The 20,885-nt window shown below is 36.6% G+C and overlaps 1 protein-coding gene and 1 non-coding gene across 9 annotated transcripts in view; one reads left to right on the top strand and one right to left on the bottom strand.

Annotated features, from left to right (window-relative positions):
* ATZW10 (centromere/kinetochore protein, putative (ZW10)) overlaps nucleotides 1–20,885 on the top strand; it is a 152,328-nt gene that overhangs the window by 126,176 nt on the left and 5,267 nt on the right. For 4 of the 8 annotated variants that reach the window (XR_016428307.1, XR_016428303.1, XR_016428308.1 and 1 more), the window contains 5 exons: nucleotides 1,342–1,500; nucleotides 1,614–1,767; nucleotides 1,848–1,930; nucleotides 18,848–18,984; nucleotides 19,287–19,658. Coding sequence is in view for 2 of the 8 variants with exons in the window: in XM_089991804.1 (XP_089847930.1) it covers nucleotides 1,342–1,500; nucleotides 1,614–1,767; nucleotides 1,848–1,930; nucleotides 18,848–18,931 (480 nt within the window). In the remaining 6 variants the exon portion in view is untranslated. Of the gene's footprint in view, nucleotides 1–1,341; nucleotides 1,501–1,613; nucleotides 1,768–1,847; nucleotides 1,931–18,847; nucleotides 19,140–19,228; nucleotides 19,659–20,885 lie in introns of those variants that run through there. The other 4 variants (XM_089991804.1, XM_089991805.1, XR_016428304.1 and 1 more) reach the window with 3 other exon arrangements.
* TRNAN-GUU (transfer RNA asparagine (anticodon GUU)) lies at nucleotides 2,157–2,228 on the bottom strand. Its single transcript has one exon. It is a non-coding gene; the product is annotated as a tRNA-Asn (tRNA).

Below are 20,885 nucleotides of genomic sequence, written 5' to 3'. Positions count from 1 at the left end.
GACATCACTCATGCGGTTCACTCCGTCAGTCAATTTCAGCATGCTCCTACAACTGTGCATATGAGTGCTGTTCTCCGGATCATCCGCTACATTCGGAATACCATCAATAAAGGGTTATTTCTATCCTCCTCTTCTTCCTTGAATCTTCTTGCTTATACTGATGCAGATTGGGGAGGTAATCCCAATGATCGAGTCTCAACTACTGGTTTTTGTGTCTTTTTAGGGGACTCGTTGATTGCCTGGCGATGCAAGAAGCAGCAGAAAATTTCACTATCATCCACTGAAGCTGAGTACCGGGCGATGGCTACTACGACGATGAAACTTGTATGGCTTCGCAGTTTACTTAAAGACATGGGAGTTGATATTACTGAAGCTTCAAAGCTATGTTGCGACAACAAGAGTGCCATCTATATTGCGAGCAATCATACTTTTCATGAACGTACAAAACATATCGAAATGGATTGCCACTATGTTCGTGATGAATTCTTACGAGGAACTATTGCTCTGCCATATGTCACTTCAGAATATCAGTTGGCGGACTTCTTCACTAAAGCTCTTCCGGCTCCTCGCTTCATGTTTTTTCTTGGCAAACTTTCCGTCATTCCCCCGTAAAGTTTGAGGGGGGGTGTTAAAATGTATCTAATATATATATATATATATATATATATATATATATATATACATATATATTAGATATATACATACTGTATATTACATTAATACCCGATAGGGGTATTTCTGTAATTTCACATAGTTGTTTTAGAAAACAACTATTTTTCTTTTTTTCCAAATGTAATTATTTATTTTTGTTTTTTTAATTTCTTTTTTTTCGGTTTTTGAGGACCTAAAGGGGCTCCAACATAGAGTCGTTGGAGCCCCCAACGGTCACAAATGTGACCGTTGGGGGCTCCCAACGACTCCATGGGAGCCCCCTTTTGGCTCTCCTTTTGAGGCCCTTTGGCCCTCCTTTTTCCTCCTCTTCCTCTTGTATAAATAGGGGTGAACCCCTTGTGTATTATCATTCTGGAGAGCTTTCCTCTCTTCTCAATAAGAGGCTCTTTATATTGTTGCCTTCTTAAAGGCTTGTGCTTGTATTATCCCTTTGTGGATTTGTGATATTGTCTCTTTTATTCATTGTTGTAAGTGCTTGTATGCACTCTTTATATTTCCGCAATATCTCGTTACAGTGTAATGGAAAAAATAAACATGATCAAATCTATTTCATCACTTTATGGTGTGGAAATAGATGCATTAAACATTTCTGTAATTAAACATGTGATATCACACTTTAATAAGGTAAATAAAAACTTTTGTATGACTTGGCCATTGCTTTTTCTTCAGGTTGTCTTTGTCCTTGAAAAGGTGCATATCTTGTGGGAACCAGTGCTCATGCCAGCTACATATAGAAAAGCACTATGCAGTATTATGGATCGTGTTTTCTCAAGAATGACTGAAGACATACTCCAACTGGATGACCTGGGAGCTGAGGAGACACTTCAGGTTGTCTCCTTCAGTTTCTAAAAATTAATTTTATCTAGTAAATATTTTTCTTTAGTATTAAATGTCAAGTTTTAGATTTTTTTTTTCTCGACTCACAGTGTTACATTTTGCAGCTTCAAAGATTAATCTGCATCATGCTAGAGAACTCATCTACTTTTTGTGAGTCTCTCATAGTTGGAAACAAAGGGGATAAAGAATCAGACACTGACATATGGTTTGAGTTGGAGAAGTTGATACCTTCATTATGCAAGCTCCGGAAACTAGCAGGTTGCTTCATTGTCCATCTTGAAAGTGGTTATGTGGGATTTGTTTTATTATGTTGTAAAAATCATCTCTTTGTTTTCCAGATTTATTAGATCTGCCTCTTAAATCAATTACAGTGGCTTGGGAAAGTGGATCCCTTTTTAATTCCGGATTTACATCATTAGAGGTAAGAAATTTGATGGTTCAATGCAAATAGAAAGATCAAACCTTGGCAAATGGTTGATGTTATGCTTGGTAGTGTTGATTATATATATGAACTCAAAAAACAGTTAAATGAACATGGAGTTAGGGAGTTGCTGATGCAAAATTTTCTTTATGATATTATGGACTAGAAACAAAGACAGGGAACGGGTTACCTACTCCTAACGGTCAAAGCGAGCCCCTTCATTAATCTTTCCAAGTAGGATTCGAACCTACGACCAATCGGTTAACAGCCGATCGCTCTACCACTGAGCTACTGCAGAACAACGGGATAGATTCATTAAGTATAGTTTCAATTGGACATCTTTTAAATTTCTATTGTGAGTCAAGTGAAAAGTGGCAGCAGGAAAACTTTAACCAAGATAATGTTCATAGAAGTGATACCCCAAAAGCAGTTTGGGCATTACCGTAACCAAGATAATGGTTCAATGCCTTACTCTGTGTTCACAGGGCCTTCTCTAACCAAGACCCTAGACCCTCCTTGTCTTCTATCAAGACACAACACCCATTCCCATCTCCACCCCCCCCCCCCCCCCCCCCCCCCCTAAATGAATGTAATGGAATAATACCGCAAGCACAAAGTGCTTTTACAAGCAAGAGTCCAAAGAATCCAAACAAGATCTTCAAAAAGGTAAGACTAGTGCACTAATGGAACAAATTGTTAAAAAAAAATTATATATATATATATATATATATACACACACACACCTGATATACGTATATGTTATACAGTCCAATAGGGACTGTATTTTTCTTTTTTCTTTTTATTCTAGTTATGTTTGACTGTTGGACTGCCTCCCTTTTCAGCCTTCTTTGCTGTATAATTTGCTCTATATATAGAGCCTTTTGTAAAGGTTTTACATATGCTTTTTAGGATATGTGTTGCGAATATAAAAAGCATCTATTCTACATTGTGTTCTTGTGAAGTTTGTTCTCTTTTGTGAGATTGTATTTGGTTCATTAGAGGCCATATTGTGATTGTGCACTTGTGTAGCCCTTTGTTAGCATTGTGATTGTGCACTTCTTGTTTCATTTCATGGTATCAAAGCTACTTGTGTAGCCCTTTGTTAGCATTGTGATTGTGCACATCTTGTTTCATTTTATGGTAGTGTTGAAAATTATCTTGTGTGTGCTCGCTTTGTGGTGGTGGTCTTCAAAATTTTTTCTCCAACCACAAGTTCTATTCTTTAATATGGGTGAAAGAGAATCTGCCTCCATCATCTCTTATAAGCTCAACGAAAATCACTACTTGATGTGGGCTAGCGCAATGAAAAACCATATCAAGGAGTTCAAGATTGCAACTAATATCATCAAGTTCAAACAAACTTGTAATACGAGGATCTTCTTAAGAAGCACATTCATCCAAAAAGATATTGCTAGACTATATTATCTCCAAGATGAGGTACGCACTACTAAATAAGGGGATAAGAGCGTAAGAGATTTTTATAATATCTTATCTTCTATTTGGGACGAGTTAGCTATGTTGGAACCAAAATGGGAAGTTTCGACTATTGAGATGAGAAAACAACAGGTTGAAAGAAAAAATCTTTTTTATTTTCTATATAGTCTTTGACCGAAATTTGAGCAAGTTAGGTCCTCTTTACTTCATAGGACCTCAGTTCCTTCTATAAGTGATGCTCTTGCCCAAATCTGTCAAGAAGAAACTAGACTTGAAATGCACCAGTATAGTGATGAGATCATTGCCGTATCAAGACCCTGAAGTTTTGTAAAAACTTATAAAGCTCCCCACTTTGAGAAAAAATTTAATGGAGGAAGATATAATGGAGGATATAATTGGGGAGGATACAAAGGAGGATATAAGGGTGGAAAAATTACTTGAACTAGGACACATAAGACCGAATTGTCCCAAACTCAAAAAAGGTGGCCACGACAAGTGAAGAGTTTAAAAAATCAAAGAAAGAGAGCAACTTCAATGATTTGACAATTGCTCAAATTGTGGAGGTCGACATAAAGAAGTAATATACATCTCTCAAGTGCATAGGAAGAAACAAACAAAGCAAGATCATGATGACTCTGTTTAAAGCCAAGTGATCTCACTGCTGAACTGAATTTCTCAAACCAAGCTCGAGGTGCTTGTTTGAGTCTATATAGAGCTCTGCGAAGTCTGCAAACTCTACCTTATGGATCTATGTATCCTTGTGGTAGCTCCATATACACTTTCTCCTATAAATCTCCATTCAAAAATGCATTCTTGACATCTAACTGCCAAAGATCTCACTGCTGAACTGCAGCCACTCCTAAAATTGTACGAATTGTGGTCATATGATCCACATGGGCAAAAGTTTTTGCAAAATCAATTCCAAAACACTGACTGTACTTCTTAGCTACCAATCTTGCTTTATACCTCTCCACTAACCCATCTGCCTTTGTCTTTACCTTATACACCCATTTGCCGCTAATGATATTTTTCTTTAGAGGTGGTTTACTAGTTCTTATGCCTGCATTCTTTCAGGTCATTTCATCAACCATGACTCTTTGTCACTCTTCCTTTTTTGTTGCCTCTGCATAGGACTCGAGCTCAACATAGGAATTGATTAAGGCTAAAAAAGCATGATGATGGGGAGCAAAAGACTCATAGGACACAAAACAAGACGAAAGTATAGAAGGTCTAGAACTTTTACGTACACGAGAAGACATTAAACATTCTCTATAGAAGGTTTTTGGCTTCATTATAATATGATGGTTCGTAATAGGAATGTAAAGCTATTAAACATTCTCTATAGTTTGATGTCAACGTGTCATAAGATACAAACCTACTTGGTGGGATAGAGACGCGATTGGATCTTCTAAGTGGGGTTTCTTTTATAGAAGAATTATATGAATATTTTTCTAAAGCACTTAGAGGATTTCTTTGCTCACGCCGCGTATATATTTGTGTGGGTCTATCAAAAATCTCATCATTTTGTATTGATGATTCAACATTCTCATCATTTGGATGTCTATTATTATTACCATCTTCATTATCATTCAAAGTATTATCACAATTATCATTCAAAGAAACATCACAAGAAGTCAACTCTGCTTGTGGTAAGAGATCAAATAGAAAAGTATAATCTACTTGCTCTTTCTCCTTAGTTTTATAAAACCCATATTTTTTAAGGATTATTAATAAATAAAGAACTCATTTTTTTATCTCCAAATTAGAAATGTGTTTCTAGCTTTTGAATTTCATTTATTTATTTATTACATATTCATTTGTTCATTGAAGCCAATCAGGGTATAATTTGCATTTATAGAACTATTTTGAGCTATAAATCACTATTTATATATATATATATATATTATATTTAAATATATTTTTGATGGAGTTTGTAAATTATTGGAGTGTATTTGTGTGTTATTTGACTCTTGGTAACGATTTATAGGGTTATTTGCTATTTTTGGCTAATCTTGTTATAATTGGCATTTTTTGAGTTTTTCGCATTTGCGATCGCACAAGGGTTCATTGTATTGTTTGGGTAGCGGTCTTTGCAGACTTCGAAACTCCTCGGTCTTTTGAGTTTCGATTAATTGTTCTTCACATTATCAAGGTAAGATACCTTAACTGAACTTATAGAGAGCATGTTTAGGCACTAATTGTGTAAGCATGATGTTGCATTGAATAGCTAAATGAATTACAAATAAAAGTTATGCTCACACACTTCACTTAGTTGTGGATATCTAGGACTCTTGTGATTGTAATTCAGAGATCATGCTTGTCATGATTGTAGTTAGCAGAATATAAAGTGTGTTTGTTGTAGGTACACCTGTGTGTGAGTTTGAATGTCTGTGCACTTATGAAGTATAATATGTACGCAATGTGTGTCATCATACTTTGGTTTGCGCATACTATGTTGCTTTGTGTGTTTGTATGAATTTGATACATTGTGCACATATAACTACTATGGATATGTATAAGTCGTGTTCGATGCATATTGTTAATGTTATATATATTGTCTTGTCATACGATGAACTTATTTTTTCTTGTATAGAAGAAAACATGCGAATGTTATAAATTGTTTTGAACTTGTATATCTTGTTTGCTTGAGAAATATATGCGTATGATGTACGGTAGGATGGTCAATGAGATTTTGACCAACCCTTACACAATTATATCTAAGGTGATATATCGATTCATGTGGTGAAAAATGCATATGACTTTTATCGTGTGTGCAAATCTCGAACTACGTAGGAGTTATGTATGTTGAGGTTTAGTTTCTTCGTATTATGAAATGTGCATGTTCATGTATGCATGCATAGAACTCATGCTTTCTTTACGCATGCTTCAAGGTTCAATTTATGAAGTGCAATGTTCTTTGTGGCGATGATATGATGCGTAGGATAATATGCTTATGTATGATATGATTTAAATGCCACATGAAATGAAATTATGAATGCATGCGATAAATGTTTAAGTTCAATAATGAACTTTGGTTCATGAAGCCTTATTGGTTAAATGTGCGATCTTATAATTTTAATGCCATATGAAGTGATGTATGGTGTGATGCTTTGATTGTATACATGCTTATGCCCGTGTTGATGGCTATCGACCCTTATTAGAATATGGATCCAGTAGAGGATCCATATGGTTCACGGGATTGTGATATTGTAATGTAATATACATTACTAACCCAGGGCAGTTTTGTCCTTGTAAAAGAATTGTAAAACCTATTTATCTTAATGATGTTTAGTGCAACCATCAAGAAAAATAGTGGCTGCCGATTCCCAACAAAAGAAAAAGGAATCAGAGCTCTCTCTCTTTCCTCCTTTCCTTTTCTCGATTTCTGCAGGAGTTTTATCATGGTATCAGAGCAGCGGCAACCCTGGGCGTAAAAGTGTTTTCATCGGGAACGTGAAAGGATCTGCCATCTCCTGCGACAATTTGCCTTTAGAAGTCGACCCTGCGCCTCTCTTTGCCAGCGATCGAACTCTAAGCCACAGACGTGATAACCCTGCGCCTCTCGAATCACAAATCCAGTCTGCCATCTCCTGCGACAGATACTGGAATCTGCTTGTCACGCCTGCTTCTTCTCTACTTCAGCCGAGTCCACCTCATCTTCTTCAGTCGAGCCCAAAAAGGTGAGTTCCTTCAGCCGAACCCAAAGGCCAAGTTCTTCTCTCTCGAATCACAAATCCAGTCTGCCATCTTTTGCGACAGATACTGGAATCTGCTTATCACGCCTGCTTCTTCTTTACTTTAATCGAGTTCCTTCAGCCAAGTCCTCCTCATCTTCTTGAGCCGAACCCAAAAGCCCAGTCTTTTCTAAACAGGTCAAGTTTCCTGTTTTCTTCTTATCTCATCTCACAACTTGTTTTGCCGTGAAAAGTCTATTTTTTGTTCTCTTGTCTCATCATCTTCTAATATCTAATACTCTAATATTAGAAAAGTCGAGTTCCCTGGTTTTCCCAACCAGGAATCTGCCTATCACGCCTGCCCCCATTCTCGTTCATTTTACCTCTCCATTCATTTTCTGTCAAATTTTCCTTACACACAAAAAAGATATATATTTCTCTTGTCGTGACATTGTGCCAATTTCTGTCAACTGTGTTAGTTTATGATAAAACAATCCAGTTTCAGCCACTAGTGTCATTCTGTTAAAAAAAAATTTGTCAACAAGCTTACAAATGAATACTTCAACCAATTCGGGTCTTTCTTCCAATTTTCTAGGGCAGCTAGTTTCAGAAAAGCTAACTACAAACAACTATCTGACTTGGAAAAGGCAAATTGCCCATTTTATTAGAAGTCAAGATCTTTCAGGTCACTTAGATGGCTCCACTCCAATGCTTATCACAACCGAAGCCACAGAGGATGGAGAATTGCCAAATATTATTTGCAACCCTGCATTTCTTACTTGGATGAAACGCGATGAGGCCCTCGTCGCATACATCACTTCCACATTGTCACAAGAAGTATTGATTTCCATTTCGGATGATTGCACATCTAAAGTTTTGTGGGAGGCTTTAGCTCAGACCTACTCTCAGATATCAGAGGCTAAAGTGTTGTTTCTTAAACGTGAATTTTAGATGTTGAAAAAGAGGGCAATGAGTATTATTGAATTCTTAAATCAAGTCAAAATCATCACAGATCAATTAGCCATGATTGAGTATCCAGTGTCAGATAAAGAAAAAGTACAACAGACACTGAATGCTCTAGGACCAGAGTATCATGTTCTTGTTACCTCTTTATTATGCCTACCTACGTTGCTCAGTTTTGAGGAATTATGTGCCAAACTTTTTCAGTACAAGATGACTCTGAAAAGCATGTCTGATGCTTCAGCAGGACAATCATCTACTCATGAGGTTCTTGCCATAGGGATTATAGTTGATCGTGCACGAGGAGGACGTGACAGAGGCAGGGGAACTCCAATCCAGGGTGGACGTGGGTTACTACCTACACCAAATTCCAATGTCAGTTTTTCAAAGAATGTTCCCACATGCTACCAGTGTAACAAACGAGGTCACATTAAAGCCAATTGTTGGTTCAACCCACAAAATCGGAATAGAACACAAAACAATAAAAATGTTGCTACATCAGGAACTGCAGGTACATTCCGGGTCAAAATAATTTTCAATACAAGATGACTCTGAAAAACATCTCTAATGCTTCAGCAGGACAATCATCTACTCATGAGGTTCTTGCCATAGGGATGATAGTTGATCGTGCACGAGGAGGACGTGACAGAGGCAGGGGAACTCCAATCCAGGGTGGACGTGGGTTACTACCTAAACCAAATTCCAATGTCAGTTTTTCAAAGAATGTTCCCACATGCTACCAGTGTAACAAACGAGGTCACATTAAAGCCAATTGTTGGTTCAACCCACAAAATCGGAATAGAACACAAAACCATAGAAATGTTGCTACATCAGGAACTGCAGGTACATTCCGGGTCAGTGATGATGCGAAGGATCTTCTCTTATCTGCGATGGCCAACTTGAATCTGAAACAGAATGATGATGGAATATGGTATGTTGACTCTGAGGCAACAACTCATGTCATTGGCAATGCAGGTAAGTTCTCTACTTTGACTCCTTATTTTGGTAAATCTAATATTGTAACTGGAGATGGGACTCACCACCCTATTTCAAACATAGGCAACGTCCTCATTCCTTTGTCTGAGTCATCTATTCTTTTATCTGATGTTGTCATGAACCAAATATAAAGAAAAATATTGTCTCTGGTTCTAAGCTTGTTGACTCTACCAATTCATCTGTGGAATTTACTCCTACTTCTGTCTTTGTCAATGATCTTCAAACGAAGGAGATGTTCGCTAAAGGAGAGCGACGTGGAAACATGTATGTCTTCAATGAAGATCCAGCCTCCAGTGTCTTGAAGCCCAAGTCTGATCATGTCTCTAAAAACGTCCTAAGTATATCCAAATGTAATAAGCCAGATTTCTAGCATTCTCGTCTTGGTCATTGTAGTCAAGTCTTTATTGAAAAGTTAGTGTCTAATGGTTTTCTTTCAGAGTCTGTTTCACCTTCATTGAAGGATAAAATGTGTCCCAGTTGTCAGGTCTGCAAAAGTCATGTACTTTATTTTCATCAAATAAATAAAAGAGCCTCCATGCCCTTTGAGATAATATGTTCTGATGTTTGGGGCCCAACGCCCAATCCTTCCTCTTCTGGAAGTAAATATTATGTATCTTTTATTGACAGTTTCTCTCGTTTTACCTGGATATTCTTTATGAAACACAAATCAAAGGTTTTTCTTATCTTCTGTCACTTTCATGCCTATGTTAAAACTCAATTCTCTCAGAATATTCAAATTCTCTAATGTGATGGAGGTGGTGAGTCTCCAAAGAATTTTTAAATTTTCTCCAAGATAATGGGATACATCGTAAAGTTTCTTGCCCGTACACTTCACAACAAAATGGAATTGCTAAACGTAAACACAGACATATTGTGGAAAGTGCAATGAGTATGATGCATGATTATAACTTGCCCATTAGTCTTAGGACATAAGCTTTTCACACTGCCACTCATGTGATAAATCGTCTTCCTATGCTTATCCTTGAAAATCAGTCTCTCTATTATGTTCTCTTTGGTGTACACCCTGATTATGATGAGTTACGAGTTTTTGGATGCACATGTTATGTACACATTGACAAATCCATGAGAACTAAATTTTAGGATAAAGCCTCTATATGCCAATTTGTAGGTTATGCAGATGAATACAAGGGTTACTGGTGCTATGACCCTGCCAATAAGAAGATCAGAATTTTTATAAATGTTTTTGATGAAAATAGTTTTCTGGAAAATAAAGCAAATCACAATCGTGATCATGGTGACGTAGCTGATGATTGGTATGATTTATGGCTCAGTGCTGAACTTATTTCACATGCTGCTGAACATACCACTTTGGCTCCTGAAAGCACACATGATGAGATGACTTTAGATAAGATATTGGAAACAAAATGTCTGAGATACAAAGGAAACGTTTATACCAGGAGACCCAGAGAGCAAACAGATGCACCTGTTGGAGAACACGTGGCATTGTCCAGCAACAGAGAGGCACCAAGAAGATCAGGCAGGATAAGGCACCTTATTGAAAAATGGGTGAGTTATGATAACTTCTCTATGGATTTTCAGATCTTTCTATCCAAGATTGAAAAACACGAGGTACCACTTGGGTTTTGTCAAGCTGTTCAATCTAACAAATGGATTGAAGCAATGAATGAGGAGATCGAGGCACTTCATGAGTGTCAAACATGGGAGATAGTTGGTCGCCCCCTAGATAAAAATATTGTCGACTCAAAATGGGTGTATAAGATTAAGTATAAATCGGACTGTAGCATTGAACAATACAAGGCATGTCTTGTTGCCAAATGATTCACTCAAGAATACAATCAAGATTATGATGAGACTTTCAGCCCAGTGGTCAAAATGGGAACTATTCATATTATCCTTGGCTTGACTATTGAACATGGGTGGACCCTTAGTCAGCTTGATGTTAAAAATGCATTCCTTCATGGGGATTTAAAAGAAGAGGTCTACATGGAGCAACCTCAAGGTTATGCAGAGAGAAACCCAAAGGAATATGTATGCAAATTAACCAGAGCACTGCATGGTTTAAAGCAAGCATCCAGGTTATGGTTTGAAAGTTTTTCCTTAGAGATTCAGAACCACAGTTTCATTCGTTCCCAACTAGATCATTCTCTATTCATATACAGGGATGAAACCACTATAATTTTCTTACTTATATATGTTGATGATATAGTGATAACTGGTAATGCTCCAAACCATATTCAACGCATTAAAACTTTACTAAGTATGCGATTCAAGATGAAAGATCTTGGAAAACTGAGATATTTTCTTGGTGTAGAGGTGGACAGACAGGATGAAAAAATGTCATTGACTCAAAACAAATACACTCTTGATCTTCTGGCCAAAGCAGGAACGACAGATTGCAAACCTGTGCCTACACCCAGTGTTAATAAAAAACTCAGTATCTGTGATGGTGAGTTATACCCTGATGCAAGCAAGTATCACAGTTTAGTGGGCATGTTATAGTACCTTACCTTTACTAGACCAGACATTGTATATTCTGTAAATCAAGTATCTCAGTTCATGCATGAACCAAAGACTGGTCACATGGATGCCGTCAAACGTATTCTTCTCTATCTAAAAGGCACGGTGGGTGGACTCACGTATGTACAATCTTCATGGGTAACACCGAAACATGACATATTGGCCTATACAGATACAAAATGGGTAGGGGATCCAGATGAAACGAGGTCTATTTCAAGATACTATGTTTTCATTGAAAGCAACCTTATCTCATAGAGTAGCAGAAAACAGAAAGTTGTGGCAAGATCTAGCACAGAGGCAGAATATAGATCTATGGCAGCTACCACAATAAAAGTGACTTGGATTAGACATCTACTTACAGAGATGGGAGAGAGTATCTCAAGTTCGACTCTCATGTGTGATAATAGAAGTGCTATACAAATTGCGTTCAATCCCGTTCATCACAGTCGGACCAAGCATATTGAGATTGACCAACATTTTATCAGACAAAAGGTAGCAGACAAAGAGATAGAACTGGTTTATGTGTCTTCAGAAGACCAAGTCGCTGATATGTTCACAAAAGGTCTCACAAGTAACCGTTTCTGGTATCTGAAGAACAAGTTGCACATGATTCACTCCCATGCACAACTTGAGGGAGGGTATTAGAATATGGATCCAGTAGAGGATCCATATGGTTCACGTGTATGTTATATTATAATGTAATATACATTACTAACCCAGGGCAGTTTTGTCCTTGTAAAAGAATTGTAAAACCTATTTATCTTAATGATGTTTAGTGCAGCCATCAAGAAGAATAGTGGCTGCCGATTCCCAATAAAAGCCTTTCCCTTTCTCGATTTCTACAGGAGTTTTATCAACCCTGAGAGTGGTCAATTGTATTGATGCATGTGTCACAATAGTTTTCACTAGATATGGTACCCGTTGAGGAACTGTTTTCAAAGGATTCTCTGTGAGGGTGTGCATGACCAGATCAGGTAATTCGGCTAGAGCGGTAAGTCTCTGTGAGGAAGTGCATTGTCCAAGAGCGGGTAGCCCGCGAAGACGGTATATTCCTGTGAGGAAGTGCATTGTCCAAGACCAGGCAGACCATCCATCTAGAGCAGTAACTCCTTGTGAGGTTGTACATTTCCCAGACCAGGTGATCCAACGTGGATTTTGTAAATCTTTATTATGAATAAATGAAATGTTATGATGAATTGTGATGATCTTTTGAGTTGATTGAGATATCCAGTTATGAATCTATAAATTTGACTTTTCTATTATAGCATGATTATATATTTAACTCAGATATGATAATCTGATCCTTATTGATTTTAGATCTTGATATGAGGTTATGATTGTGACGCTTATGTTAGCGTATAGGTGAATGACGCATCACGCTTACAAATGACTAGTTTTGACTTATTACGTGAATGATACTTCACGCCTACATAGTTTTATTGCAAATGATTGTCTGAGTAAATATATCACACCTATGTATCATGATTGATGTGTATCATGAATATCTAAATAAATTACTTATAAGGTATGTGCGTGTGTTTCACATTGGAATGGTCAAATGTGATTTGACTTATTGTTTATAAGAATTATGAATGCATATGAAAATGATGCAATGATCTAAATGTCTTATATATATGCGATGATTTATATAACTTGAATGCATATAGCTTATGCTTTATTACGTGAGTTAAGGTTGAATAGAATATTAAGTGATGAAATGCTTTATGTTCGAATGCTTGAAATAAATGACTCATAGGACGTTGTTCTCTTGTCTATCACTTGACGATGAATGAATAATATATCTTTACCTTTAAATGCTTGATATGTTTTCTTTAAGTTTGAGTTTGGGTTGCTTTACCAGACTTTAGCGAGTCTGACCCCGTTTTATGGGGGACAAATAATGCAGGTAAAGTATGATGAGTAGTTGGAGCGAAGGGCTGGTCGAGCTGCATCCTCGAGAGTCCACTCTTACCTTGCGATCTTGGTATTCATGATTTTTTTGTTTTAAATACTTGATCATGTAGAGACTGAAGTATTGTTTTCATACTCTGATTTGAAATGAAATTAAAAATCTTCATATTTCAATCTTATATTGTACGTGGTTTGAAATGTGTATATCCCGTACATTTTGATTTGATTATTATCTTTAGTGTAACCGCGTCCAAAGTCTTAACTGTTTTTAAAAATCGTTTCCGCATTATAAGATCCGATTTACTTATACTTATAAAAAAAAATTGGTCTCGAAATTTCAATATTTGAACTATAATTAAGGTTAAAATTTTTGGGGCGTTACAAGTTTTCTCAAGCCTATTTTCATTTTTCAAAAAAGTTACATCCTTAGAAATATATAGTTTGTTATTTTTAGAGTCAAAACATGTATAACCTTTTTTGTTTTCTCCATAACCCATGAATACACATTCAATGCCTTTTGGAGACAATTTATCTCTTTTATTTAAGAGTACAAAACACTTACAACCAAAAACACGTAAACGCTTGAAATCGGGTATTTTTTCAAATAATTTTTCATATGAAGGTACATTTTGTAAGGATGATGAGAGCATTCTATTTATCAAATAGGTTGATATTAGAGCGGCCTCGGCCCAAAAACTTTTTGGAATATCTTTAAAGATAAGCAGTGTCTTAGTAGTGGTTTCTATAACATGCTTATATTTTCTTTCGGCTAGTCCATTTTGTTGAGGAGTTCTAGGACATTATTTTTGGTGACAAATCTCATTTTGCTTTAAATAATTTTGAAATTCATTTAATAAGTATTCACCACCCAAGTCGGATCTAAGGATGAAAATGTTGCTTTGAAATTGATTTTTAACAATCATATGAAATTTCTCAAAGAAAGAAAAAACGTCGGATTTGAAGTTAAGGAAGTAGATCCACACACATCTAGTGAAATCATCAATAAATATAACATAATATGAACAACCTCCTTTTGATATGACCAGAGAAGGACCCCAAACTTTCGAATGCTCTAATTCAAAAGGTCTTTTAGAGGCAAAAGTTATATTAGGAAATGTGATGGATTTTATCTTTCCAAAGATACACTCTTTGCAAATTAAATCTCTTTTATTACAAAATTTTTTCCCAAAGGAGAAAAGATACATCTTTTAATAGCTTGGATGTCTAAGTCTTTTATGCCAAGTTTCAATATCTGTATCTTGGACATAATTATAACAAGATTTTGAAGGGAGATTTAGAGAGTTCATAAAGTACAAATCTCTCCTTCTATGGACTTGCCCAATCTGCTTCCTGGACCGGAGATCCTGCACGCAGCAACCCTTAGATGAGAAGGAGATTTCACATCTATGATCGAAAATTTAAGAAACGAAAAAAAAGTTTAAATTCAATTTTGAAACAACCCTAACTTTTGGAATACAAAATTTTTGAGAAGAATCTAAAGTTTCAATACTTTTAATTTGCAAAGATATTTGACCATTCTCATGAGGTGTCATATAAAAGAAAGCCCCTGAATCTAGGATCCAAGAAGACATACCTGGAGGAGAGGATGAGGCTATCGTGGCACTCGATGTAGGTGGAGATTTGAGTAATTGTTGAAGTGCCTCTAATAGTTGAGCAAGTGAAAAAGAGACTCTCCCTTTAATCAATTCTTCCTGCTTTGGTGTGGATTCTTCAGTGGAAGCCACCTTGTTTTTTGAGGTGTTATTGAGCTTGGGACAATTGGGTCTTATGTATCCCCATTCATGACAATGATGACAAATAGCTTTTTTATATCCACTATAGCTATTATTTATACTATAGTTATTTTGCCTCCCAAAGTGTGAAGGCTTGTAAGATTTCACATGGTTGCTGGGTTTAGAAACCGCCAACACTTCATCTCCTCTCTTAATCATACCAAGACGAGTTTCTTCTTGGCATATTTCGGCAACCGCATCTTCCAAAGGAAGAGGTTTAGATCTACGAATGAGAGAAGATCTAACTTGTTTAAATTTGGGCCTAAGCTCATATAAAAATTGAAAAAAGTGTTTTTTTTTTCATTTGTTCTCTTCTTAGCTCTACATCTTCACTAGCAACCCACTTGGGTTCAAGAAGAGGCAACTCATCCCATAGAGGACCAAGAGTACTAAAATAATCACGGACATTCATGTCCCCTTGTTTGATGGTTTGTATTTTTTCTTGTAAGAAAAATTGCCTTGCAAGGTCTTTTGGGTATACATACCCTTCATAAAGAACCATGACTCATTGACTTTACGGAATTTAGCAATGTTGGCACATATTTTGAGCTCAACGTTGTTCATAAACCATGCAAGAATTTTTGCATATTTACTTTCTCAATCTTCTACCTTGAATTGATGATTTTCAATAGCTTTAATTTGAGCATCTCTTTCCCAGGCTTTCTCTTGATTTCCTTCAAACTTGGTAAGCTTGAGTTGATGCTCTGGGATAATGCCCATTATATATCTCCAAAGCTTCTTTTCCTTGAGATTATTTTCCACAATGGATGCCCACATCATGTAGTTGAAACCATTTAGTTTGAAGGAGAGCGATTTTTTGCTCATGCTCCATTTTGACTTGATAGAATAATGAATAGAGAATGTGGAAGAACACGAAAGAGCACCTCCACTTTGAGTTACCGCAAGCACTACGAATCCAAGAACACTTTTAAATGTTTTCCTACAATCACGATCTTTAATGACCACTTTCCCAAAGGACCAAGAACACTATGGCTATGATACCATGTAATAAAATAGCAGAAAATAAAAGACAAATGCCTCTAAGGGCTTATAAGGTTACAAACAAAAAGTGCACAAGCACAAGTCCACTATGTAACAATACAATAGCCAACAAATGGCAACACAAACAAGTAAAAAATATATCCTTTTATTGAGCATATGCTTTGGCAAAATGCATTAAAAAATAAGGGGAATACACTTTAAGAGAGAGGAAGGCGATTGGGGAGTCCCAACAACTCTATGGTCAAAAAGACCTTAGAGCCCTCCAATGGTGTCCTTAATTACAAAAGAGAGAAAAAGAAAAAAATAATGTTTTTAATAAATAATATTTATTACATGAGAAAAGACAAAAATGCCCTATAGGGCATTTAACTATTACAAGACTGAAAAATGTATATATGAATATTTGTATATACATAAGTATATATATACACACATACATATATTTTAACAATAAGACTCAAAGATTACTGAAAGTCAGATCCAAGAAATTCTCTCAAAAATCATTCCAATGGATCTTCTTCTTGGAATTCAATAGTGTGGTATTCTACACACTAGAGCTCAAAAAGAATGGGTCTCCCTCACGAAGAACCTTCTTTCAAGAGTGAGTTCAACAAGAACTCACCTCAATCAGACCTCTCTCAATATGAAATTCATGTGAATTGGGAGTAACACCTCCTTCTTCATATGATCTTTATGTAGAATTGAATAGTTTCTCCAAATCAGCTAGAGTGAGTTCTTTTTTGTGGGTTGAGCTCCTCCATGCTAATGTTTCTTGAATCTCCAATGGTGAACGGAAATGAATGGGATCTTGATGCTCTAATACCATAAATGATACCAGCTATTGTTAATCAAGGGTGTGATAACTAAGTTTAATGGTGATGGTGAGGTAGGGAAGGGAAGGGAAGAGTAGGGATCGACTATGAGAGAAGAACAATGGAGGTCAGCTAGGGTGAAGAGAATTGGAAGAGAGAGGGAAGAGACAGGAGAGTTAGGGAGTTGGGTTTGGTTAGGGAGAGGTTGGGATGGATGACGATGAGGGGGAATCTCTCAACTACAAGTAGTTGGGAGCCTATTCTCTATTAGTTACACTAGAGAGCCAAATCTCACAAAGAGGCCAATTGTATTGAGATGATCAAAGATGAATACAAGTAAGAGGGAGCTCATATTTATAGCTCCAATAAAGCCCCAAAAAGACCATTATTCCCTTCTAACTATCCCTTAGATCCCTTCCCAAAATGCCCTTGAAGGCTTTACATAATACCCACAATGTCCTCTTGCACCCACCGAAGCCTAGTAGCCAGCCTAGGTCCATGACCAAGGCTAGGTTGGTTACAATTTAGAATCTCTATTAATTCCATTTTTTCCCTCTTGGGAAGACCCAACCGATGCGACCTTCTCGTCCTTCCTTCCTAACTTAGGGTAATACGGCTTGATGTGTTCCGACTCTCCACAGTTATTGCAAACAATCTTTTTCCTTCTATGTCCTTCAGCATGTGGCTTCCCAAAATATGGCTTTCCAAAATGTGGAGGTTTATGTATTAGTATTAACACCGGGCCTAGATACGGTCAACACATTATCTTTAGATTCTTGTGACTTGGACATAGTCTTGAGTCTTGTTTCTTCTATGCATACTTCGGCTAAGACTTCATTCAATAGAGGGATTTTGGGGTGCTGGATAATGGCTGCCCGAACATGTTTAAATTTGGCCCTAAGACCCTTCATTAATTGGAAAAATTGCTCTTCAAGAATTTGTTTTTTTCTTTGAAGAGCATGATTTGGAGCTTCCCATATGGATTCCAATATTTCCATCTCATCCCATAAGCTTTTAAGAGTATCATAGTACTCTCTAACAGACTTGTCGCCTTGCTTGCAATTATGGATGCAATCACGTAATTCCCACTTGTGTGCGGCATCCTTTTGAGTGTATGTTTGTTTGATAAATACCCAAGCTTCATCGCCTCTCTCAAACTTGAGAATGTTGGTGCAAGTTTCTTATTCCTGCTTCCCATAAATACTGAGAGGACCTTTCCATGGCCAATCTCCCTTTCTTTCAAAGCTTTGTGACACTCACTCATAGCCCTTATCTCTTTCTCCAACTTTCAGTGCTTTTTCCACACCATTTTTGTTCTTCACAAGTTTAGGCTGTGGTTCTAGTGTAGATCCATCAACATATTGTCACAACTCTTTCCCCATCAAGATTCTTTTTACCGTCGTGGCCCACATATTATAATTGTTCCCATCAAATTTAATGGTAACAACAGTGACCACTTGTCGGCCATGACAAAGAGAGGAATGAGAGAGAGAAAGTAGATGAAGAGGAGTTGGGTCTCGCGCACACTTGGCCACATGAGCACACGATCCTAAGATCTCAAGAGCCCAAGGCTTTGACACCATGTAATGAAACAATACCACAACCACCAAGTACTTCTACAATAAGGTGAAAATCACATAAATCTTGTATGGCATGTGATGGAGCTTTGAAGTGATGCATGTGAACCACGTTGATCTTTGTGAGCTTAATGTATGTTTTTTTGGATAAATTCTTCACTTATTCAGATGAGAACTTGCAATCTTTTTGGGTATATGTTTAACTTTTTTCCATTTGATATCCAGTTCTCAAATAATGTCTACTGCTATTTATGTACAGGTTCAAAATTTTTTGAAAGCAATATTTGCAGATTCACCTCTAAGGAAGGAGTGCCTATGTAGAATAGAAAGCGTTTATTTCTGACTACCAAAATCTTAAATTGACACATGTTTAATGGGGAAGCATGTCCGTGGCAGGTGTGTAAGCCAAAACAAGGTTCAGTTTTTTGTAAGTTGTGTGCACCTTATTGCAACTATTGCTTTATAGTTGCATCATTTTAGTGCTTTGCCCTTAAAAAGTTCAGCTGATTTGTCTTGTTGATCTCTATGGAATGCATTTTTCCTGGGAATTATATTTTGCTCTACATATCTTGACCACACTTAAAAGTGTCACAAATGATGCCAACTTTTTTCCAGATGGTCTTATGGTGTCACTTGATAGTTTTTCAGGACTTGCTGTTGCTTGTGACTGATGGGTTGGTTGCTGATTGTCAAATCAGGTTTTCCTGTTTGAGTGTATGCCATTTCCCTGTTCTCCACATGAAGATGGATGCGCAGTTGTTCCCATGCTTGCGTGATTGACGTTATCTGACAGTTCTGTGAGAGTTCTGGCAATATAACAAAAAACAGCAGCTACATCTACTATGCATTGCTTAGGAGCTCCTCAGCATCACCAAGTCGCCTTTTTCTCATAGGATTGTGTTCACCATGGGTTTAACCCAGAGTTACTGGAAGCTTCTTAGATACACTTTTCGGAAACTCGCTTCGGAAGCGCGATACTCCTCGCTTCCGAAACTTGATGTGAATCTCAATTCCCCCATGCTTCTCCTATGCTTTCCACATGCTTCATCTATTATTCTTATATGCTCTCTTACTCAACTTTTCATGTTTTTTGTGTTTTCTCTCTTCTCACTTTCTTTCTCTAAGTTGGTAGTCATCATTTTTAGATTTTGTTAAAAATTTAATTCTTACACTAAAAAATCATGAAATTTATCATTAGTCACTTTTATTATTGTTTTTATTTATGTTTCATTTTGATTCCATATATATATTATTCCTCACTTTTCGCTTCCTATATATTTTAAAATGCATCAGTTCTCGTTTCCGCTTTCCGTATCCTTTAACCTTGGTCTAATGTGTATGATTGCCAATTTGCACAGTATCATTCAACTTTGCGTGCAAGTTATTCTGGAGATACTATTCAGCCACATTTTTTAACATTATTGTTGTTTAGCCTTTTGTCTTCTTTCCTAGTTTATTTCTTTTGATTATTGTGCTTGTCACATTGTATGTATTGAAAATGGTGAGGCCATCATCTGGAATCCAGATTCCAATCTGCCTTTCAGTCATGTTTGTTCTTGGATATCTTCCTGCCGTAAATAGCATGTGAGCATTGCTTTTATTTAGTACTGTTTGCCTTTTCTCTTGCACTTTTTTTCCTTGAAAGTTGATTTGATAATGGTAAGGATTCTACTTTTGGATGTTAAGGTGGTTTTTTATGTTGGAAAGATGATGGTTCATAATTCACATTGCAATGTACAAGTAAACTAAGAGATAGAAAGGTCGCCATTGAGTAATGGCTTGTTCTATCAACCCATATGGGCCGGGACCTAAAGTGGAACTTAAAAAGATACCCTACTTGGGTTGGGTAGGTCCTAAAATAGGTTCGGATTTGGAACGGTCTTAGTCCTACTAAGAAATACATGTAAAAACAAGGATATTAATTACAGGTAATAAAAACATGAATGTTGATTTTATTAGATCCATGCAAATCAAGTTGATTTTATTTGGGTTGAACATAATGAACAAAAACTGTGTATGAACGAAGAAAAATAAAATAAAATGCCCCTTAAAGTTTTCCAAATATATATTTTTTTTCTTAAATAAAGTTTTATCACTTTGATAATCTTTTGCATTATAAAGATGGAAAATGATCGTATTTTCAACTATTTTGATACATTTTCTGAAATACCCCATAATTTTTGTTATTCTTTCCATGACGAAAATTGCAAATATTTAGTTTTAAAAAGTCCTTTTTACCTTTGCACAAACGGAATTCTTAAATATATGTGAATTTTCTCTCAAATATGTGACTATTT

Source organism: Nuphar pumila, chromosome 16, assembly GCF_984573655.1.
Source record: "Nuphar pumila chromosome 16, dmNupPumi1.hap1.1, whole genome shotgun sequence".
NCBI lineage: Eukaryota > Viridiplantae > Streptophyta > Magnoliopsida > Nymphaeales > Nymphaeaceae > Nuphar > Nuphar pumila.
Note: the sequence above shows the minus strand (reverse complement) of the source record. Positions and strands in the feature narration are given on the sequence as shown.